Below are 24,116 nucleotides of genomic sequence, written 5' to 3'. Positions count from 1 at the left end.
GTTTTCTCCACGGTGTTAAAATCAGTGCTTTGGGCAGTGACACATAAGTCATCAGCATATATAAAACAGCGTGTGACACCGTCTATAGGTTGGTCATTCGTGTAGATGTTGTACAGCAGCAGTGCAAACACGCTTCCCTGAGGAAGACCATTCTTCTGAATACGCCACCTGCTGCGCTTCCCACCTAGTTCAACATGGAACCGGCGATTCTGAAGCATGCTTTCTAACAGCTCTGTTAAGTGAATGTCTTTTGTCATCTCTAGAATCTTGCAGAGGAGACGTCTATGGTTCACTGTATCGTAGGCTGCTGACAGGTCTACAAAAACAGCACCTGTTACCATCCATTGCTCAAAACCATCTTCGATGTGTTGTGTGAGGTTGAGCAGTTGGCTTGTTGTTGATTTGCCGGGGCGGAAACCTGCTTGCTCTGGAATGATCTTCTCAGCTACAGTTGGTGCTATCCTATTGAGTATCAGGCGTTCAAACAGCTTATAGGTGTGGCAAAGCAGTGAAATTGGCCGAAAACTCTTAGGATCTGAGGGATCTTTTCCAGGCTTTAATAGTGCTATTACATGTGCCTTCTGCCAGATATTAGGTAGCTTGTGTGTTGCCAGACAGTGGTTGAACAATTGTAGGAGCCATTTCTTTGCTTTCTGTCCAAAATGCTTTATCTGATCCGTTGCTATGTTGTCAAGACCAATTGCTTTCCCATGTTTTAGACTAGATGTACCAGTTTCCAGCTCTTCCATGGTGAATGGTCTAGTGAAGCCAGGATTGTGGTGTATGTAACCGTTCCACCTTTAAGAGAACTATTTTAAGAGATGCACTACTTTATCTTGGCTGCTGTATACTGTAATACCGGTGGTGACCACACCGGTATACAAGTGCTGTGTAATGATTTATTGGGCAGTTCAGCCTGACCTTCGACTAGTAAAGACCTGTTGAATTTATTCTTGTGGTCTGTGTGCAGTGATTCTTATTAACAATAACTAGAACACACAGACTTAACAGTGGCGACGATGACGATCTTACCCTGCGGCAGAGATATATCCAAGGCAGTTTAACGGGCGTCGAGAAGAGGCATCCGCCCTCATCATCCTGCTGAGAAAAGACTCGGGTCTGAAGAGCAAGGAAGAATCCCGACACGAAGCCTTCCATCAGCAACAGGCAGTGATCATCCCTTCTACCACAGGTGGTGGGTAAGCCGATCAGCGACGAGCAGCAAGTCGGCCACGTTGGCTGTGAAGTAGGGGAGGGAAAAACAGAGGATATAAGGGCGGAGAACTCGACCACGGCCGGGGAAAAGAGCTGGACAGAAGTCGGGGCCAGAGGCGCCGAGACTGGGGCAGCGTAAGGCACGGGAGCCGCGGTGAATGCAAACGCAGCCGGTGTAAAAGACCGGGCTGCAAGCGGGCTGGGAGATGCAACAGCGTCGAGAGAGATCTCGACCGCGACCGGGGAAAAAGGCCGGGCAGCTACCGAGGCCGCGAGGCGCGGGAGAAAATAAAAATAATTAAAAAAAAAAAAAACCGCGGAGAACTCAGCCACAGCCGGTGGAAAGGACCGGACTGCAAGAGGGGCTGGGAGGCACGATTTGAGAACCGCTGGGGAGGGCGAACGCAGCAATACTGCAATCGCCATTACAGCCAGCGGGGGAGAAAGGCAAACGCGGGAAGCCGCCATTTTCGTAGGCGGGGGAAGAAGACAAGCACGGGAAACCGCCATTTTGAAAAAAAAAGAAAAATTTCTTTTTGTTTCTCAAGAAGATTGCGAGGATGCCTAAGCGTGGTAACATCAATGATTTCAATGCCGATGTTGAAGATTGGGCCACGTATGTAGAACGCATAGAGATTTATTGTAAGGCAAATAAAATATCAGATGAAGATAAAGCACTAACCTTACTAAACTCAATGGGTGCGAAGACATACGGGCTATTGAAGCATCTTCTATCACCAGCTAAACCGGCGGATCAGGCTTTCGCTAATATTGTTGCTGTCCTGAGAAATCATTTGAACCCCACACCGCTGATGTTAGCGGAACGATTTAAATTTTATGCGAGAACGCAACTGAAAGAGGAAAGCAACACGGAGTATTTAATTGAACTGCGTAAGCTAGCGAAATACTGTCAGTTTGGGGAAAGACTGAGAGGCACTGAGAGACAAATTCGTGTGTGGATTGTCGAAAGAAGGAACACAAAAGCGGCTGCTTGAAGAGAATGATCTTACACTTGATAAGGCTGTCACTATTGCAGCATCGCACGAAGCCGCAGCGAGAGGCACTGCGGAAATGCAGCTGAAGGCAGCGGTACTCAGCGTAGATCAAATGGCTTTGGGTACAGCGAAATGTTATCGTTGTGGAAAGACAACACACGATCAGAACCAATGCTGGTTTAAAAATCAGGAATGTAGAAAATGTGGCAAGCTTGGTCACATAGCTAAAGTATGCCGGTCAGGAAAGAAGACCAGCAACAAAAAGTCACCGCAGGAAAAGTGCAGAAAGGTACATAAGGTGGCTGAGAAGAGTTCGGATGAACAGAATTCGGATTCAGACTCCAACAGCAAGGAACTGGGTAGTCTGAGAATTCACAATGTGAGTAAGGAAGCTGACCTACAAACTATCTGGGTCACACTTCAGATAGCAGGAGTCCAAGTGAAGATGGAATTGGACACCGGATCGGCGTTGACGGTCATGAATAAGCAAGATTACAAAAGGTTATTCACACATATTCCCCTACGGGATACGGAGATAGTATTGCAGACATACACGGGGCAAAGAGTATACCCCATCGGAAAGATAAAAGTCAAGGTGGTACACAAGGGCAAAGAACACCAAGGAATGGACTTATATGTACTACCTGAGGGAGGTCCACCACTTCTGGGACGGGAGTGGATCAGGAAAATAAATATGGACTGGCACTCCCTAAAAGCAATAACGGTAGATTCCGGAAAAAAAGATGTCAAACCTGAACGATTGTCCAGAATATTGGATGATGCTAAAGAGGTGTTCCAACAGGGACTGGGAACACAGAGGAATTACGGCAAAAATCAAGATTGCAGAACATGCAAACCCCAAATTTTTCAAAGCCAGACCGGTACCTTATGCGATACGACCTGCTATGGAAGCTGAGCTGGAAGGGCTAGAACGTTCAGGAGTACTGTCTAAGGTGGACTGGAGTGAGTGGGCCACGCCCATTGTTCCCATCATGAAGCGTTCATCGAGTAACAAGCCAGGGGAACCGGGGAAGGTCCGCATCTGTGGAGACTTCAAGATCACGGTTAATCCGGTGCTTCACACGGTGCAATATCCGCTTCCGCGGATTGAGGATATCTTTGCTTCATTGTCTGGCGGGAAACACTTCACCAAGATAGACCTGGCGCAAGCGTACTTACAGATGGAAGTTGAGGAAGAGTCGCGCCAGTATCTCACAATCAACACGCACAGAGGCTTGTATCGATATAATAGACTGGTTTTTGGATTGGCTTCGGCTCCAGCAATTTGGCAGAGGGCCATGGAGCAGGTATTACAGGGAATTCCAAGCACTCAATGTTACTTGGACGATATCCTGATTACAGGAGATGACGATGAGGAACACCTTGCAAATTTGAAACTGGTGCTCACCAGATTGAAGGAATATGGACTTCGAGTTAATCGCCAGAAATGTGAGTTCTTTCAGAAACGGATCTCGTACTGTGGTCATGTCATTGACCAGGAGGGGCTGCACAAGTCACCTGACAAGATCGAAGCTGTTGTGAAGGCTCCCGCTCCGGAAAATGTATCCCAGTTGAGGTCGTTCCTAGGGTTGATTAACTATTACCATAAGTTTCTGCCAAATCTATCCACGGTGCTGCACCCGCTGAACGCTCTTTTGCAGAAGGAAGTACCATGGAAGTGGAGCGAGGACTGTAAGAAGGCCTGTCGCAAAAGCAAGGCATTGATCACCTCAGGAAGTGTTGGCTCACTTCAACCCAACGCTACCTATTCGTTTAGCTTGTGATGCTTCTCCTTATGGTATTGGAGCAGTACTCTCACAAGTTGCCAAATGGCTTGGAAAGGCCAGTCGCATTTGCATCCAGATCATTGACCTCCGCTGAGCGCAACTATGCTCAGATAGATAGGGAGGCTCTCAGCCTTGTGTGGGGAGTAAAGAAGTTTAATCATTACCTGCAGGGCCAGAAGTTTACACTGCTGACAGACCACCAGCCGTTGGTATCCATTTTTAACCCTAAGAAGGGTGTTTCGGTGATGACAGCAGAGAGGCTCCAGAGATGGTCCCTTTTCCTAGGGGCACATCAATATCAGATAGAATTCAAAGGTACAAAGCAGCATGGTAATGCTGATGGGCTGTCGCGCCTGCCACTACCTACTGAGGAGGAGGCACCGACGGTTGACCCGGTGGAGTTATTTCACTCGACCATCATCGAATGTTTACCTGTTACCAATGCAAATATTGAAAGGGAGACTAGGAATGGCCCGACACTGTCCCGGGTCTACGAATTGACAGTAAAGGGATGGCCAGCCCATGGTGATCCACTGTTACTGGCATTCTCAGCAAGACGAGAACAGCTGTCCATCTGTCAGGGAACATTGATGTATGGAACAAGGGTGATTATCCCTCCTAAGTTAAGAGAGAGAGAGTTCTAAAAGAACTACATGAAGGCCATCTGGGGGGAGTCAAGATGAAAAGCCTTGCTAGGGCTTGTGTGGTGGCCGGGTATCGACCAACAGATAGAGGATCTGACGAAAAGCTGCTCAGGGTGCCAAAAAGTCCAAAATGCACCTCCGATTGCACCGCTGCATCCATGGGAATGGCCTTCAACCCCATGGCAACGTGTACATATTGACTTTGCTGGTCCATTCATGGACTCCATGTTTTTAATTGCGGTGGACGCACATTCTAAATGGCCAGAAGTGATTAAAATGACTACCACTACCTCGGAGAAGACGATCGCGGTGCTAAGAACGATATTTGCAAGAAATGGATTGCCAGAGCAAATATGTTCAGACAACGGACCACAGTTCGTGTCAGAGGAATTCCAGAAATTCCTGAAGAAGACTGGGGTGAAACATTATACCTCTGCCCCATATCATCCAGCTACGAGTGGGCTGGCCGAGAGGTTTGTACAGACGTTCAAAAAGGCAATAAAGGCCATGAGCGAAGATCAGATTCCACTGCAACACAAGGTGGACAATTTCCTACTGGCATATCGAAACGCCACCCATGCAACAACAAACCAAAGTCCTGCCATGATGTTCTATAACAGGAGGTTGCGGTCCAGGTTGGACTTGTTAAAACCAAATGTGCGGAGGGAAGTCGAAAACAAACAGTTCCAGCATATCAATAACAAGCCCACTCGGAGTTTTGAAATAGGACAACCGGTGTTAGCCAGGGACTATAAAAACGAGAAATGGCAATCTGGAACAATTCGGGCCAGACAAGGACCCCTGATGTACACGGTAGATGTTGGTGAAAACGTAATGCGACGTCATGCTGACCAACTGGTGGGATCGAGAACAAGGGTCGAGCCCATGGTTACGACAGAGACAACCGTGGAGGAAGTTAGTGAACCTGAAGCATCTACCTCAGAAGTGAATATACCTGATGGTGATGTCCTATCCATAGGGGATCAACTAGATGAGTCACCCCAGCAACGAGAACCAGAGACCCCTGAAAGGCGTTATCCGTCTCGGATCAGGAGGCCTCCTCAGAGACTGAATCTGTGAACTGTTTTTACATGAAGTTGTGTATATATGTTATTATATGTTATGTTAAATGGGGAATATATACTGTTAAGCTAAAAAGGGAGGATTGTGGTGTATGTAACCGTTCCACCTTTAAGAGAACTATTTTAAGAGATGCACTACTTTATCTTGGCTGCGGTATACTGTAATACCGGTGGTGACCACACCGGTATATAGTGCTGTGTAATGATTTATTGGGCAGTTCAGCCTGACCTTCGACTAGTAAAGACCTGTTGAATTTATTCTTGTGGTCTGTGTGCAGTGATTCTTATTAACAATAACTAGAACACACAGACTTAACAAGGATCATCGCTGTACTTCTTCCTATCTAGTTGTGCTCTTGGTTGTTTCTTGTTGATTTTTCCATTTAGGAGCAACTGGTGTGCAACTTGGTTAGCAGACACATTTGGATGTTGGGCAGCTTTCTTGAGATCACCTCCAAGTTTGCGTATGAGAGACCATGCCTTCTTGTTGTTTTTTGTAAGATCTGTTGTCTCTATCAAGGTGTTCCAGGTGTTTTGACGTTGAGAGATACTTAACATCACCCTCTCACCGGAAGATATTGTTTCCTCTGAGAAGGGGTCAGATTCAAACATTGAGACATACTCCCAGTAGAGTTCAGCATTCTCCTTGGTGAGACCAGAGATGTAATGTACTCTGCAACCTCGGGGGATCTTCCTTCTAGCTGTTTTTTGGACAGCTTTTGCAAAGAGGTTGTAGTGCTCAGGTAGTAGTTTAATGCGTTTAACCTTGCGGTCAAGTGCTCGTGTAAAACCGTTCCAGTCGGCCTTCTATGCAGTGAGGTGCTCCTGGGACAGGATTTCCACAAACACAAAACTCACTTTCGAGTTTGGAGGGTCAAAGCCGGAGCTTACTATTTCCAAAGTACCGTTTTGTGCACTTTCGGCGGCTTTGCTCGACGAGCCCTCCTTGTTTGCCAATCTTTCCCCCCGATGTAAGCCCATAGTCACTAAATCACAACGTTTCAGCCAAGATGATCGATCCTTTATCAAGGCAGAAATCTCTCGCCTTCTAACTGACGGTATCATTGAGGCATGTTCATCTTCCTGGCGGGCTCAAGTCGTCGTTGTTAAAAATTCTCTGAAGCAACGCAAGAAACATCTTTGCATCGATTACTCGCAAACTATTAACCAGTATACCGACCTGGATGCCTACCCACTACCACGCATCGACGATATGGTCAATAACCTTGCCAACTACAAGGTATTTTCAACTTTTGATTTAAAAAGCGCATATCAAGTACCGTTAAAGGACTCTGACAAAAAGTATACGGCCTTTGAGGCCAATGGTCGGCTTTATCAGTTTTGTCACCTTCCATTTGGGGTCACCAATGGGGTGGCCGACTTTCAACAGGCAATGGATAGCCTAGTCAAACAGGAGAACTTAACGGACACTTTTCCATATCTAGATAATATCACTATTGCTGGTCATGACCAGAAGGAGCATGATGCCAATCTCCAGAAATTTTTTGACGTTCTCAGTCGTCGCAACTTAACCTTAAATGAGTCCTAATCTATGAAATCAGTACCATCAGTCAACATCCTTGGCTACTGGGTGGGCAACGGTGTCACCAAACCGGATCCGGAGCGACTTCGTCCACTTCAGGAGCTCCCTCCCCCTACGAATCTCGGCTCTCTTCGTCGGGCACTCGGCATGTTCGCCTATTATGCAAAGTGGATACCCCACTTCTCCGACAAGATCCAACCCCTACTGCATGCGAAGTCATTTCCATCGGAGGCAACGGCTATTTCAGCTTTCAACCTCAAGCGACAACTGGAAAAAGCCACGCTTCGTTCCATTGATGAAAATCTTCCTTTCGTGGTCGAGTGCGAAGCATCGGAGGTGGCGATCTCTGCTACCTTGAATCAAGGTGGTCGACCCGTTGCATTTCTGTCCAGAACTTAGAAACATAGAAGATAGGAGCAGGAGTAGGCCATTCGGCCCCTCGAGCCGGCTCCGCCATTCAATGAGATCATGGCTGATCATCCAAATTCAGTTCCCTGTCCCTGCCTTCTCCCCATATCCCTTGATCCCCTTAGCCTTAAGAAATATATCCAACTCCTTCTTGAATATATTTAATGAACTGGCCTCCACCACCCTCTGTGGCAGAGAATTCCACAGGTTCACCACTCTGGGTGAAGAAATTCCTCATCTCAGTCCTAAATGGCTTACCCCTTATCCTTAGACTATGACCCCTGGTTCTGGACTCCCCAGCCATCAGAAACATCCTTCCTGCATCTAGTCTGTCCAGGCCTGACAGAATTTTATAGGTTTCGATGAGATCCCCTCTCAGCCTTCTAAACTCCAGTGAGTACAAGCTCAATCGACACAATCTCTCCTCATAAGTCATTCCTGCCATCCCAGGTATCAGCCTGGTGAATCTTCGCTGCACTCCTTCCATGGCAAGAACAACCTTCCTCAGATAAGGCGACCAAAACTTGAGGGTAGCGAGCTCCATTATCCTCCTGTCGAGGAGGCTACGTCCATCATCGAAGCTGTACGTAAATGGAGTCATTTTCTCGCTCGTCGCCATTTCACACTTATAACCGATCAGCACTCCGTGGCCTTTATGCTGGATAACCGGAAACTCACCAAGATCAAGAACAACAAAATACAACTCTGGAGGATGGAATTGGCCGCCTTTGGATACACCATACATTATCGACCCGGCAAAGAGAATGTGGCCCCGGATACCCTCACGGGGGTATTCTGTTCTTCTATGTCAACTTCGACTCTTGCGGATTTTCATACTGACTTATGCCATCCTGGCGTTACCCGTATGTTGCATTTTGTGCGATCTAAAAATCTCCCATTTTCTACGGAAGATGTGAAAAGAACATACTCCTCCTGTAGAATTTGTGCGGAATTAAAACCGCAATTCTTCCGTCCATCGGATGGCTCGCTCATACACGCTATGCAGCCACTCATGATTGACTTTAAAAGACCATTGCCTTCCTCAACACGAAACACCTACTTACTTACTATGGTGGACGAATATTCACGCTTTCCCTTTGCTTTCCCCTGTCCCAATATGCTTACTTCCACAATGATCAAATGCCTTGATCAGGTCTTTTCCCTTTGCGGTATGGCCAATTTCATCCACTCTGATCGGGGTCCCTCCTTCATGTCAAGCGAACTCAAAAGTTATCTTTCCCAACAGGGAATCGCCACAAGTAAAACGACACCGTATCATCCCATCGGTAACGGACAGGTTGAGAGATACAACGCTATCATTTGGAACGCTGTTCGTCTTGCGCTGAGGTCACGCAACCTACCAGACCAGCAGTGGGAAACTATGCTCCCTGACGTGTTGCATTCCATTAGGTCTCTTCTTTCTACGTCCACCAATGTCACGCCTCACGAGCGATTCTTCAGGTTCCAGCGTCGCTCCACTCATGGGACGTCCTTACCGTCATGGTTGGCAGCTCCCGGCCCCGTGCTGCTCCGAAGGTTCGTCCGATCTTCCAAAAACGATCCCCTCGTCGACGAGGTGGAACTCACGGACGTTAATCCCACGTACGCGCACATGTGGTACCCTGATGGCCGGGAGTCCACCGTTTCAGAGATCTGGCTTCCTGTCCAACTGGTCCCACAGACCCAACTAATAGAGGGACCCATGGTAATGATGCCGGCACTCTGTGCTCCTTTGAAAATGACGCCCTACCTGGGACATCAAGAGATCTGCCGGCTACCCCACTGGATCCACTCAGGGAGCCGAGCACTCCCCGTGGGATGGCCACCCGAAGCCAGGACGCCGGTCAATCCCCGGCTATCAAACAAGATGAAGCCAGCTCTGCGCCTGTGGGGACCCGCACCCGGAGTCACGATCTCCCCAGTCTCCCTCAGGTCGGTCAAGGCGACACGGGCCCCGTCGATCTACCAGTACGGATCAAGCGGCCCAGGGACCAAGACACGGTCCGGGGAGACGTGCCTTCCAGCCATAAACAAAGATCTAAAAGACTGCGGCTATTCGTGGTCCGCCTAATCCGTTAGGAGGAAGTCGTCGGACTTCCAAATCTTTTAGGCAGGAAGAATGTTATAAATCTCATCATGAAGAAACGACTCATGAAATAACACTGGACGGCCAGCTGGTGGCGCTGTCCAAGGAGTATAAATACTCGGGCGTGGGCCCAGCTTGTCCAGGGACATTTTGTAAGACAGGAACTAGTGAAGTACAACTAGACCTCCATGTTTTGAAACAAGTTGATTAAAGCCTTGCTTTATACTCGAACCAAGTGCGTAGTGAGTTTTATTACGTCAGTATGATTTAACAGAAATAAACAAACATTCATCTTTCTTCCTGGACAGAAGAACCAATCAGACTGACTTAGAAATGTTTACCAGTATAGTGACAAAGATGTTAATTTACGAATTTCGCTTCTAATGTTTTGCTCTCAAACATTCACCACAATATTAACCCCTGCTGCTAAGAGTAAGGAAGTCTTACTATGAATGTACAGGGCTTTGGTGAGACCACATCTGGAGTACTGTGCACAGTTTTGGTCTCCTTATCTGAGGAAGGATATACTAATAGTGGAGATAGTCGGGACAATGGTGGAGGACGTGACAGGTGGGGACTCATCCCCTACGAGGTGTTAATGGCAGATTGGGCCACAACAATAGAGGAACCGAATCTAATACATTAGCAATTATTAGCAAGGTCACTTTAACTACCTGAGATTGTCCAGGTCATCTCCCGTTCCTTTGCAACAGGAAACATCAGGTTAAATTGATTAGTCGTTAAACCAAAGATGGCCATTATGTCAATGTCTAGAGGTTTGGAGAAAAGGAACTTCATTTTAACATAAAATCTGGGCAAAGTCTCGCACATCCCATGCTACCTCAATTAAATAAGATTCTTTTGTTTTTTTATTTGTTTATGGGGTTTGGCGTCACTGGCAAGGCCAGCATTTATTTATTTTTTGAAAATCCAACTTTAATTGTAAAGCCAGGGGAGAGCGCGAACGCAGTCCCCCACTACCACAAATTTTGCAGTCGAGTATCCCGCATTTGGGGACATCGCATGCGTCAGCACACCCGAAGTGCAATGGGCTAGCCTCGTCCCAGGAGAACCACCTTCATGATCATGATCTCTCCCTGGCCAGCATTTATTGCCCATCCCTAGTTGCCCTTGAGCAGGTGGTGGTGAGCCGCCTTCTTGAACCGCTGCAGTCCGTGTGGTGAACGTACTCCCACAGTGCTGTTAGGGAGGGAGTTCCAGGATTTTGACCCAGCGACGATGAAGGATCGGCGATATACTTCGAAGTCAGGATGGTGTGTGACTTGGAGGGGAACTTGGAGGTGGTGGTGTTTCCATGCGCCTGCTGCCCTTGTCCTTCTAGGTAGAAGAGGTCGCGGGTTTGTGAGGTGCTGCCAAAGAAGTCTTGGTGAGTTGCTGCAGTGCATCTTGTAGATGGTACACACTGCAGCCACGGTGCGCCGGTGGTGGAGGGAGTGAATGTTTAAGGTGGTGGATGGGGTGCCAATCAAACGGGCTGCTTTGTCCTGTATGGTGTCGAGCTTCTTGAGTGTTGTTGGAGCTGCACTCATCCAAGCAAGTGGAGAGTATTCCATCACACTCCTTACTTGTGCCTTGTAGATGGTAGAAAGGCTTTGGGGAGTCAGGAGGCGAGACACTCGCCGCAGAATACCTAGCCTCTGACCTGCTCTTGTTGCCACAGTATTAATATGGTTGGTCCAGTTAAGTTTCTAGTCAATGGTGACCCCCCCCAGGATGTTGATGGTGGGGGATTCGGCGTTGGTAATGCCATTGAAAGTCACGGGGTGGTGGTTAGACTCTCGCTTGTTGGAGATAGTCATTGCCTGGCACTTGTGTGGCGCGAATGTTACCTGCCACTTATCAGCCCAAGCCTGAACATCGTCCAGGTCTTGTTACATGCGGGCATGGACTGCTTCATTATCTGAGGAGTTGTGAGTGGCACTGAACACTGCAGTCATCAGCGAACATCCCCATTTCTACCTTATGTTGGAGGGAAGGTCATTGATGAAGCAGCTGAAGATGGTTGGGCCTAGGAAACTGCCCTGAGAAACACCTGCAGTGATGTCCTGGGGCTGTGATGATTGACCTTCAACCACCACAACCATCTTCTTTTGTGCTAGGTATGACTCCAGCCAGTGTCTAACAAATCTATGCTGGCTGTCCCTTATTAATCCATCTGAACCACAGGAGCAGATTTAACACGCCATCCCAAAAACAAATAGACTGGATATTGTTGGTAGAGGAAAACACCTGATGAACCAAATGACTTGTTCTGTTAAGTTTTCTTATTACACCAGACATTAGCAATACCTTTGTTTCCAACATTTGCTGGAAGGAGGTGAGAAACTAAAGCTGGAGTTAACATGCACGCTGTGCAAACATAAACCCATACAGGACTCATGCCCCACGCCTTTAGTACCCTCAATTAGCTCTTGGGTTATACCAACACTTTTTCATTGAAGTTCACCCAAAACCACTTTCCATGGAAGCAAAAGCGCTTGTAGAACTGTGGCCTAATTTAAGATTAAATAAAAGGTGCTTCCCTTTCCCTCCCATCTGGTACTGTTTTCAGCTTGAACCAGACACTCATTCACATTAACATTTCCAGTTCAAGACCATCTTCCTGGGTTACACATCCACAGCTCATCTGCATTACACTGCATGAATTGAAACATTAAAAACAAGTTTTGCCTGAAGAGGTTCACCAAGATACTCAAGTCAAGCGATCAGTGTAATATTTTTTTTAATTAACCTAAAAATTAATATATTTTTTATTCTTATATTTGGAATATAACTATTCACTTTCCTGCCTTCACTTCACTGAGTGGTCTTCTGTCCTTTGGAAACTACACAGTCAAATTTAAACCTCTTTCAATGTTTCATTGCATGAGAGTCCAATAGCCCAAATCTCTATCTAATCAGTCACCTGCGAACTCATTTTTAATGTGGAAGCAAGTCATCTTCGGTTCCAAGGGACTGCCTAAGAAGAAGAAGCATGAGAGTCCAATATCCCGAATCTCGATCATTACTTCCAAGCTTGCTGTAACCTTTCATTGTGTAAACTGTTTACATTTCTGAAATTGCAGCCTTCAGAATGATTCCACAACTCATGTAAAGTTATGTGATTCAGTAATACTGCCCTGGCCTTTCAAAACAGAAAACCAGGAACTTTCCTTTCCTCTCTCTGCAATGGATTCAAACCCAACTCCCAGAGGTGGACAGGCAATGCTGTAACACGAGTGTGACACCGAGACCCTCAACAGGAACCTGAATACAATCTTTAACATCACTTTGATAAGCCTAGAAAAAAGAGCTTTCATCAAAATAATTTAGCACACAACTTGCATACCCAAAGAACTGGTGACTTATGTTGTTGTTGTCATCGGTCAGGCTCCTGCGGTGCGCTGATCCAAAGTGCGGCCGGGGACTGCCTTCCATTCGGTCCTGGAAACTGAACGGGGACGAGTGTAGGCCTCAGCAACAAGTCACCGAGTTGCGCGTCTCGGGCTCTGAATCAGAGCCGCCGGCCCAGCACCATTTCATCGCAGCTCCAGCGACTCCCTGTTCCAACGAGTCCGACTATTTCTCTCTTTTGAATGCACTGTGGCCCTGGGGAGTATGTGCACCCTCTGGGGAAAATTGAGCGGTTGCTGGGGCACAGAGAATTGTGGGTCCTACGGCCACCATTAGTCAACGGCCGTCCGAGACAACACCCACCGGGTTCCAATTCGGATCAGCTGTGAGGTTCCCGAGCCATTCTCTCAGCACTCTGACTTTTTCCCGTTAGTTCAGTATTGGGCCCCTCCCACCCCGCTCCAGCTGTCCAGTGCGCGGCCTGAGAATTTAAGTGCGCGGGAGCTTTCAGATCCGTGCGCGGCCGCACACCTTAGAGGGAACATAGGTCAGGACGTGGAGGTCCGTCTAGTGTCTCTTCACAATGAAGCGGGAATGCTGGTTAACACCTTGCTTAGAGATGCACAGCACAGGTACAGTAACGTGAACTGTGAACAGATGATAGAGAGGGAGGAACTTCTGACCGCTTCAATTACATAGCTTAGAAACAGGCCATTTGGTCCAACTGGTCTGTGCCGGCATTTCTGCTGCACACGAGCCTGCTCCCACCCTAGTTTATCTCATGCTATCACAATATCCTTCTATTCCTTTCTCCCCTATGTACTTGTCTAGCTTCCCCTTGAAACATAGACTCATAGAATGATAGAGCACAGAAGGAGGCCACTTGTCCCATTTATGCTGGCTCTTTAAAAGAGCTCTCCAATTAGTCCCATTCCCTTGCTCTTTCCCCATAGCCCTGCACATTTTTCCCTTTCAAGTATTTATTTAATTCCCTTTTGAAAATTATTATTGACTCTGCTTCCACCAGGCAGGTCCAACTCTGCTATTTGCCTCAACTACTCCTTGTGGTAACAAGTTCTACATTCTAACCACTCTCTGGGATAGATACTGTTCTCTGCAGTCCCGACTGGGAGTTCAGAAGGTTGTTGCCTGCCCGACGCCAGGGTAAAGGATGTCTCCTCACGGCTGGCGAAGAACTTGGAGTGGAAGGGGGAGGATCCAGTTGTCCTGGTCTATGTAGGAACCAACAACATTGGTAGAACTAGGAATGAGGTTCTGCTGAGAGAGTTTGAGGATCTAGGATCCAAATTAAAATGCAGAACCCCACAGGTAATAATCTCTGGATTGTTACCTGAACCACGTACAAATTGGCATAGGGACAAACAGATTAGAAGGTTAAATGCGTGGCTCAAAGAGTGGTGTGGGAGGCAGGGGTTTCAATTCATGGGGCACTGTCACCAGTACTGGGGAAAGAGAGAACTGGCTGGGACCAGTGTTCTGGCGAATCGAATAACTAGGGTGGTAGAAAGGGCTTTAAATTAATGATTGGGGGGGGGGGGGGGGGGTGGGAGGATTCAGGAAAGGGTAAATTCAAAAGCAGTAAGAGAAATGTCAAGGCTGTAGAGCAGAGCAGTGATCTGGGTAAAGATAAGCAGAGTGGGTCAGGAAGGGACAGAAAGATTAATGGTAATAGGGCATTAGTGACTAAAGTGACATCAGGGAAAAATAGAAAAACATTAAAGCTAAAGTACTATATCTGAATGCACAAAGCATTTGCAACAAAATAGATGAGTTAATAGCACAGATAGAAATAAATGGGTTTGATTTAATAGCGATTTCAGAGATGTGGTTGCAGAATGACCAAGGTTGAGAACCAAATATTCCAGGATATTTGACTTTTAGAAGAGACAGGCAGAATGGAAATGGAGGAGGGGTAGCCCTGATAATAAAGGAGGGAATAAAGACAGTAGAGAGAAAGGATCTTGGCTTAGAAAAACAAAATGTAGAATCAGTTTGGGTGGAGCTAAAAAACAAGAAGGGGCAGAAAACACTAACGGGAGCAGTCTATAGGCCCCCTAACAGTGGTGGTAGTGTCAGGCAGAGTATACATCAGGAAATTAAAGATGCATGTAACAAGGGGAATACAGTAATCATGGGGGACTTTAACTTCCATATAGATTGGGCAAACCAATTTTGCAGAAATAGTGCAGAGGAAGAGTTCATGGAATGCATTCAAGATAGTTTTCTAGATCAGTATGTCAAGGAACCTACGAGGGAAATTGGTTATTTTAGATCTAGTACTGTGCAATGAGACAGGATTAATTAATAACCTTGTAGTAAAGGAGCCTCTGGGGAGCAGTGATCATAATATGATAGAATTTTATGTTGATTTTGAGAGTGATTTAGTCAAGTCAGAAACTAGGGTCCTAAACCTGAACAAAGCAAACTATGTAGCTATGAGAGGCGAGTTGGCCAAGTAGGTTGGGAAACTAGATTAAAAGATATGACAGTAGAAAAGCGAGAAAACATTTAAAGAAATGATTCTTTATTCGCAACAAATATACAGTCCCTTAAGAAATAAAAACACCACGGGAAAAATGGTCCAACCGTGGCTAAGAGAAATTAAAGATAGTACAGTATTAGATTAAAGAAAGAGGCTTATAATGTTGCCAAAAAGAGTAGCAAGCCTGAGGATTGGGAGGATTTTAGAATTCAGCAAAGGAGGACCAAGAAATTGATAAAGAAAGGGAAAATAGAATGAGTAAGCTAGCGAGACACATAGAAACAGACTGTAAAAGCTGCTATAGGTATGTAAATAGGAAAAGATTAGCAAAAGTAAATGTGGGTACCCAACAGGCTGAGACAGGGAAAATTATAATGGCGAATAAGGAAATGGCAGAGAAATTAAACAAATACTTTGTGTCTGTTTTCGTGGAAGACGACGCAAAAAACCTCCCGGAAATGGTGGAGAGCCAAGGCTCTAGCGAGAATGAGGAACTGAAAGAAATTAGTATTAGTAAAAAAATAGTACTGGAAAAATTAATGGGACTGAAAGCCGATAAATCCCCTGAACCGGATGGTCTACATCCTAGGGTTTTAAAAGAGGTGGCTATAGAGATGGTGGTTGTCATATTCCAAAATTCCAGAGATTCTAGCACGGTTCCCACGGATTGGAAGGTAGCAAGTATAACCCCACTATTTAAGAAAGGAGGGAGAGAGAAAACGGGGAACTACAGACCAGTTAGCCTGACATTAGTAGTAGGGAAAATGCTAGAATCTATTATTAAGGATGTGGTAACAGGGCACTTAGAAAATAATAATAGGATTGGGCAGAGTCAACATGGATTTATGAAAGGGAAACCATATTTGACAAATCTGTAAGAGTTTTTTTGAGGTTGTAACTAGCAGAATAGATAAGGGGGAACCAGTGGATGTAGTGAATTTGGATTTTCAGAAGGCATTCGATAAGGTGCCACACAAGAGGTTATTAAACAAAATTAGGGCTCATGGGATTGGGGGTAATATACTAGCATGGATTGAGGATTGGTTAACAGACAGAATCAGAGAGTAGGAATAAACGGGTCATTTTCGGGTTGGCAGGCTGTAACTAGTGGGGTACCGCAAAGATCAGTGCTTGGGCCTCAGCTAGTCTACAGTAATGATTTGGATGAGGGGACCAAATGTAATATATCCAAGTTTGCTGATGATACAAAACTAGGTTGTGAGGAGGATGCAAAGAGACTTCAAGGGGATATAGACAGGCTAAGTGAGTGGGCAAGAAAGAACATGGCAAATGGAATATAATGTGAAAAATGTGAAGTTATCCACTTTGGTAGGAAAAATAGAAAAGCAGAGTATTTTTTAAATGGTGAGAGATTGGGGAATGTTGTTGTTCAGAGGGACCTGGGTGTCATTGTACACGAATCACTGAAAGTTAACATGCAGGTACAGCAAGCAATTAGAAAAGCAAATGGTATGTTGGCCTTTATTACAAGAGGATTTGAGTATAAGAGTAAAGAGGTCTTACTGCAATTATATAGGGCCCTGGTGAGACCACACCTGGAGTATTGTGTACAGTTTTGGTCTCCTTACCTAAGGAAGGATATACTTGCCATAGAGGGAGTGCAACAAAGGTTCACCAGACTGGTTCCTGGGGTGGGGGGATTGTCCTATGAGGAGAGATTGAGTAGACTAGGCCTGTATTCTCTAGAGTTTGGAAGAATGAGAGGTGATCTCATTAAAACACACTTTTTTTTTTTTTTTAAAAACAGGGCTGGACAGGGTAGATGCAGGGAGGATGTTTCCCCTGGCTGGGGAGTCTAGAACCAGGGGTCAAAGTCTCAGAATAAAGGGGTTGGCCATTTAGGACACAGATGAGCAGAAATTTCTTCACTCAGCGGGTGGTGAATCTTTGGAATTCTCTACCCCAGAGGGCTGTGGCGGCTCAGTCGTTGAGTATATTCAAGACAGAGATCGAGAGAGTTTTGGCTATTAAGGGAATCAAGGGATATGGGGATAGTGCAGGAAAGTGGAGTTGAGGTAGAAGATCAGCCATGATCTTATTGAATTGCAGACTCGAGGTGCCGAATGGCCTACTTCTGCTCCTATTTCTTATGTTCTTAAAGAAGTTTCTCCTAAATTCCTTATTGGATTTATTAGTGACTATCTTACATGCATAGCTTGGATTCGTTTACAAAGACCCAGAGGTGAGGTTATATGCTGTGGCCAAGATGCACTTACATTCAGAGTGCTTATAAAACTTGAGGTAAACATTTACAGCCTCGATGACTTAAGCTGTGATTAATTATGTATAAATGTTACATTATATTAGATATTGAAACTAGGAAACCGTGGCACTAAAATATCTGGGCTCAGATTCCCTGTGTGAAAGGACTGATTGGATCAGGTTTCATGGTGGCCTTATTCTTTTTTCTCAATATCCAACACTGCATCCCCTTTAGCTTCAGAGACCTGAGAGATGGAAGTACAGTTTCCTGTAATTGGACCCCACGTTCCTTCACCTGAGCCCACAGTACCAGAAATACAGCTTGAGAGTACGGTATTTGTTCCACCCCCACCTAACCCACTAAACAGTTTGGTCCTGGCTTGAAAAAATCCGGTAGGTAAACCCAGAGAATTTTTTTCACGCAGAAAATTGTTGTGATCTGGAATGCGCTGCCTGAAAGGGCGGTTGAAGTAGATTCAATAGTAACTTTCAAAAGAGAATTGGATAAATACTTGAAAAAGGAGGAGTTTGCAGGGCTGTGGGAAAAGAGCAGGGGAGTGGGACTAATTGGACAGCTCCTTCAAAAAGCCAGCACAGGCAGGATGGGCCGAATGGCCTCCTTCTGTGTTGTACGGTTCTATAGTACTCTATGCATGGCGTTGGTATAGCGAAGGATGAAGTTGAACGAGATCTAGGAGTCTCAGTAGACTCCATGCTCAACAAGTTCAACCAATGTAGAGCAGTAATTAAAGAAAACTCCAGCAGATTGTTGAGCTACATGGTGTATTGATTTGTATGTGGGTTCAATGACGACACATTCATGAAAGAGATGTCTTTTTATCTAAAGTATGTTCAACTCTGTTAACAGCATTACAGGAGACACCATCTTAGAGATCCATCTAAAACGAAACTAAAACTAAACTGCTTGTCTCTCACATGCCCTCTGCTGGTCAGGCATAAATAATCAATCAGGCAAATATGCTGGTAAGGCATAAATAATCAAATAGGCAAATACCATCACTATTTGCTGATATCATTACACATGGCCTGTACGGTAGAATACAAGTCAGAGAAAGCGGTGATCAAATTATAGAGCGCTCTGGTCAGACCGCACCTCTGACACGGGGAGACATTGAAACAGCAGAGGCAGTGCAGAACAGAGCCATAAGGCGGATCCCCAGCAGTACAGTTGGAGATATGAGCAAAGCCTCGATAGGTGACCTTAGAGGTTTACAAGATAGTAAATGGCAAATCTGTAGTAAATGGTAAATCTGGACTATTACTTCAAATTAAATCACAAGAGCAGAACAAGGTACACAGGTTCAAACTAGTAAAACGACAAAGTTAGCATTGCTGTCACACAAAGAGCGATCAACCGTGGAATGGACTCCCAGAAAGAGCAGCACCAATCCAAGTCCAGTTCTAACAAGCACGGGTCCACAACACACGAATGCCTCTAAACAATCGCAGTCGGAGAGAGGCCGCAGAATGGCTGGTGTGGGAAATGGTAAAATGGCATACTTGGGAGAGTAGGGGGAGCTCTTCAGGGGGTTAAAGGCCAAACATGTGCCTGGGGTGAGAGTAGAGGAAACTGTACTCTACGCCTGACTGTGCTGCGCCTGAGCAGAGAACACTTGATACTAACACCTGGAGCACATAACTCCTACAAGTACACATCAACGGATGGCTGGCGCTGTACTGACAGGAGCCAACTTGCCACAACAATCGAGCCTAAACTGCAATGTGCACTTCTGACCCTAACTCAAGCTGGACCTGGCTGGATACGTCTCCTATTCACATGCACGCTGTTCCTGCAGGAACCAGACAGAAAATGGACCAAGTACATTGGCTAAGGGAGGGCAGGGGTGTCGCGCACAATGTTCCCATTAATTTTATTTTGGGTGCGCGGCCCGTCCGCGCATGCACTTTTTTTAACCATTGAAAAGCCGGCAAGCCAGCTGTGTGGAAGGTTCAGAGAGCTGCGCAGTCACACGGCTTAAAGGGAACATTGGTCACACACCAGTCCGTCGCAGCACAAAGACAGAGACAGAATCGCACAAATCATCATCAACTTCAGCTAGCAGACAGAACCCGCCACCTCTGCGCTCCTCACCTGCCACTGCGCCGCCTCCTGCACCTGTTGTTGGAACGTGCCGTCGACGGCGTCACTCTCCGGCACACAGCCATCACTCTCCAGCACTGGGAGCAGGTGCTGAGAGGGAGGCATGTACTCGATTCCAAGCTCTGGAACGAAAGCAGAAAAAAAACCAGGCTGATCCGAGCATGTCCACAGTGAGGCCCGTAACCTGACCATTCCAGACCCGCTCCTTCTTCCAAACATCTCCCCATAGAAAGTAAATCACATCCAATTTGTTTTCGTCCCTGTAACATCTTCCCATTTTTTGTCTCCCCTTTCCCTGAAGACACTGGGATATGGGTCCAGCCAAGTGGCTGTTCTTCGAGTGCGAGCAGGCCACTGAACTGCGATTGAAACCAAGGCCACGCTGTCATCACCTCCGCACTCCACCCTTCCAGTAGGATCCACTGGGAGTGGTCAGTGGATGCGTGACTTTAAAAAGAAACTTGCATTTATACAGCGCCTTTCACAACCTCAGAACATCCCAAAGCGCTTTACAGTCCATTCTTGTTGTAATGCAAGAAACACAGCAGTCAAGTGGTGCACAGCAAGATCCCACAAACAGCAATGAGATAATGACCAGAATATCATGTTTTTAAAAAATTATTAATGTGATATTGGTTGAGGGATAAATATTGGCCAGGATGCCGGGGAGAACTCCCCTGCTCTTCTTCGAAATTTTACCCCATCATAGCCTGGGGAGAGCCCAAATGTAGCCAGGGTGGCAGTAGGGGGAACTGCCTGTGGAACCTGGGACCTTCTGGTCTAGCTGGGTGGTGCATTTACCCACTGAGGCAAGCAATCCTTAGTTTACTTTAAGACTTTACTGTAATTTAACATTGCTCACTGATCTGGTCAGTTCTCATCTCAAAAGGGTTCTGCCAAGTCATTACTTCAGCAGAGTGAATACAAATCATCGGTAAACCCACTCCCCGTGCTCAAACCCAGCATCAGCTAACAGAACGGGACTGAAGATGACCTCCTCCACATATGAAGAGCCAAGAACAAAACTGCAGGAGATGGTCTGACATAGATCAATGAGGGCAGGGCAGGGGTATAGGTCACTGCAGGACAGTCGGTACATGGCTGGAAATCACTGATGCATGCTCCCAGGTGAGATAATGCACCATACTGAGCCATAGGGTCCATCAAGATCAACGGTTAGATTCCTGGTCTGTAGGCAGTTAGCTGGAGTGTTAGAATAGTCATCTCCATCCCTTACCAAAAAGGGCGACCAAAAATAACTCAGGCAGAGACACTGCTAGAAAGTGTAAGTGTGTGGACAGCAGGTGAGCATAGGATTAGGTTTGGCCGTGATGCCCCCCACAGTCAAATAGCTGGATGACATTCACCGCCTATTCTTTGTGTGTCAGTCTAGCTGCTTGAACGAGGCACCAAAGGACAGCTGGTGACTGCGAAGTGTCCAATATCATTGCCGGAGCAGTGAAACATGAGCAAACTGCCAGGGGAAGGAGAGAAGGGAAGAGCCCTGGACTGAAACCAAACACGTGGGTTAGTGAAAACAAAAAAAGGTCACGGAAATACATCTGACTTTACTTCAGCTCGGAATTGTTGGGAAATATGACTCGGGTTTGGGAAAAAGGTGAAAACTTGGGACAATAAATTAAATCACTATTCAACACAATGATAGTGATAAACTAACATCTGTTCATTACACCAAACAGGCAGTAAAGGGTAGTCAAGATGGGAATTGTCAGAAAAACATAGGTCAGTCAGCCTCTGAAAGAGAGGCCGGAATTTTCCCGTTGCCGAGCGTTCAGGTTTGGGGGCGGATCGGCAGTAAAAATCCCGGAAATTGCAAGTGCGTCGGAAACCCGCCGCCTCACAAATTTATCTCGGGCGGCTTTGAAGGCGCGACATGGACCCAATCCACAGAGGCGGGTGATCTCATTCAAGTCATTAACTGCTTGTTGAGAGACCCTTAAGAGGGTTTTTAATGCCAGCTTTTGACTTTAACTTCGGGAGCACGGGATTCACGAGTGCCTCGCCTGTGAAGGGGAGGCAGGAGCTCAGTGGTCATTGGCTAGTCCATTCAATGAGATCTGGGAAAAGCACATAATTACTGCAGCATTACACCTCATTACTTGCTTCATGGAAAGGCCCTTGCTCACTCCATTTTGTCCACAGATTTAGGTGTCAGCAGTTTGCAGGTCATTTCTGAAACCTCGGAGGTCATGCTCACCACACTGATACTCACTATCACAAGAGTGAGAGATTGGCCCTCTGATCGCCACTTTACCTGCCATCCAGTACATGAGCATGGGTGCCGCTGACCAAGATGAGCCCTACCACCAGCAACCACCACCTCAATGACCTGATGCTCCACAGGAGACAGGGGGGCACCACAGGGCTGCAGCGCAATGGAGGCGATACCCACAACACAAGGTATACAGCCAGAGGATGAGCTTCCTCAACATGACTGAGCAGCAAGTGCTTCAGAGGGCTCATCGCACCAGGTCGTCGCAGACATTTGTAGCTTGCTGGAACAAGACCTGCTGCCCAGAGGTCCTGGTGGACACTCCTTACCAGTGGCTGTCAAAGTCACCACACCCCTCAACTTCTTCACCTCAGGCTCCTTCCAGGGATCTGCAGCAGACATTTGCAACATCTCGAGTCAGCCGCCCACAGATGCATCACCCAGATGACCGATGCCATGTTTCACAAGTCAGCCATGTTTCACAAGTCAGCCAATTATATCAACTTTGCCACTGATGAGGCCAGTGTTACTGATTGGGTGCTTGGCTTTGCGGCTCTGGCTGACTTCCCACAGGTGCAGGGCACCATGAAGGCACCCCATCATCACCCAGCAGTGTTTGTGAACCGCAAAGGCTTCCACTCCCTCAATGTGCAGCTCATCTGCAATCATAAAAAGATCATGTACGTGTGCGCCAGATTCCCTGGCAGCTGCCATGACTCTTTTGTGCTGCGCCAATCCAGCCTCCCTCAGCTATTCACACCTCCAAACAGACATATCAGCTGGCTGCTTGTAGACAAGGGCTATCCACTGAAGACATGGCTCATGACACCCCTGAGGAGGCCAAGTACTGGCGCCAAGGAGCACTATAATGAGAGCCACATGTCCACCAGATGCGTCATGAAGCAAGCAGTAGGCATGCTGAAGATGCGCTTCAGATGCCTCGACAGCTCTGGAGGAGTCCTTCAGTACGCACCAGCCAGGGTCTCCAGAATCATCGTCATTTGCTACGCGCTATACAACATAGCGCAACAGCGAGGATTGGAGCTGCAGGAGAAGCAAGGTGCAGAGCGCACAGCCTCTTCAGAGGAAGAGGAACCAGAGGTGGAGATGGCACCAGCAGTGGTGCACATTGCTGCCCAGGAGGGCCTCATCATGGTCAGATTTACTTAACGTGTCCCAATGCAGCCACCTGGCTGTCAAACTTTTGTACTAAGTTTCCACCGCCACCCCCCCCACCAACAACATCATAAAGCATCCCTACAATGACCAAGCCATTCCTCTCACCCAAAGCCCCAGTGCTCCAGGTTAAGTAATGTCTCACCATTCACTTCAAGTGAAAAAGCCACTTTCAAGGTAGCAGGCAAAAATGGACAAGACCCGAAAGCGGTGCAAAGAAAAATATTTATGTGTATCATCAAAATGACTGAAACATAACACTAACAGTTTTTCATACACCCGTGTGCATCTATTTTTGTGTTTTTTTTTTCTTTTCTGAGTGCTTCTATGAGATACAGCCCCTGTGGCTTCAGCAGTAGTAGAGGCAGGCTGCTCACTTCCCTGCTGCGATTCATTGACACTTTTGCTGGACGTCCTCTGGTTTTTGGAGCCTGTGATGGCCCTGCCAAAGTCTGCTCCTCCTGCAACTGTGCAGAGGCAGACTCGGTCATTGGGATCCGAGGAAGCATGTGGGGCTCTGGGGGAGAAGTGGGAGCGCTTTGAGAAGAGCCCCCACCCACTTCCAGGTCCCCTCTCAGCATCATCTCTCTCATGGGCTACCCGCACTTCCCTGCTACCAAGGAGCTGCACAGCAGTGGGGAGATGAAGGCCCAAGTCTACGTTTATATCCCTCCTTGAGAGGAGGTCTATGAGCACCTGCCATCTGTTGTCCACAGCTAGCATGTGCTCATGTGACTGGCGTATT

At 46.8% G+C, this 24,116-nt stretch overlaps 1 protein-coding gene and 1 non-coding gene across 3 annotated transcripts in view; both read right to left on the bottom strand.

Annotated features, from left to right (window-relative positions):
• lrsam1 (leucine rich repeat and sterile alpha motif containing 1) overlaps positions 1 to 24,116 on the bottom strand; it is a 100,889-nt gene that overhangs the window by 44,171 nt on the left and 32,602 nt on the right. For both annotated transcript variants that reach the window (XM_085965878.1, XM_085965879.1), the window contains exon 9: positions 19,954 to 20,084. In XM_085965878.1, coding sequence (XP_085822004.1) covers positions 19,954 to 20,084 — 131 coding nt within the window. The remainder of the gene's footprint in view (positions 1 to 19,953; positions 20,085 to 24,116) is intronic.
• LOC147101869 (U1 spliceosomal RNA) lies at positions 10,710 to 10,872 on the bottom strand. The gene has a single exon (XR_015073414.1). It is a non-coding gene; the product is annotated as a U1 spliceosomal RNA (small nuclear RNA).

Source organism: Somniosus microcephalus, chromosome 23 (genome assembly GCF_052327205.1).
Source record: "Somniosus microcephalus isolate GS21.2 chromosome 23, FLI_Smic_1.0, whole genome shotgun sequence".
NCBI classification, from domain to species: domain Eukaryota; kingdom Metazoa; phylum Chordata; class Chondrichthyes; order Squaliformes; family Somniosidae; genus Somniosus; species Somniosus microcephalus.
The sequence above is the reverse complement of the archived record's forward strand: the minus strand, read 5'-3'. Positions and strand labels throughout refer to the sequence as shown.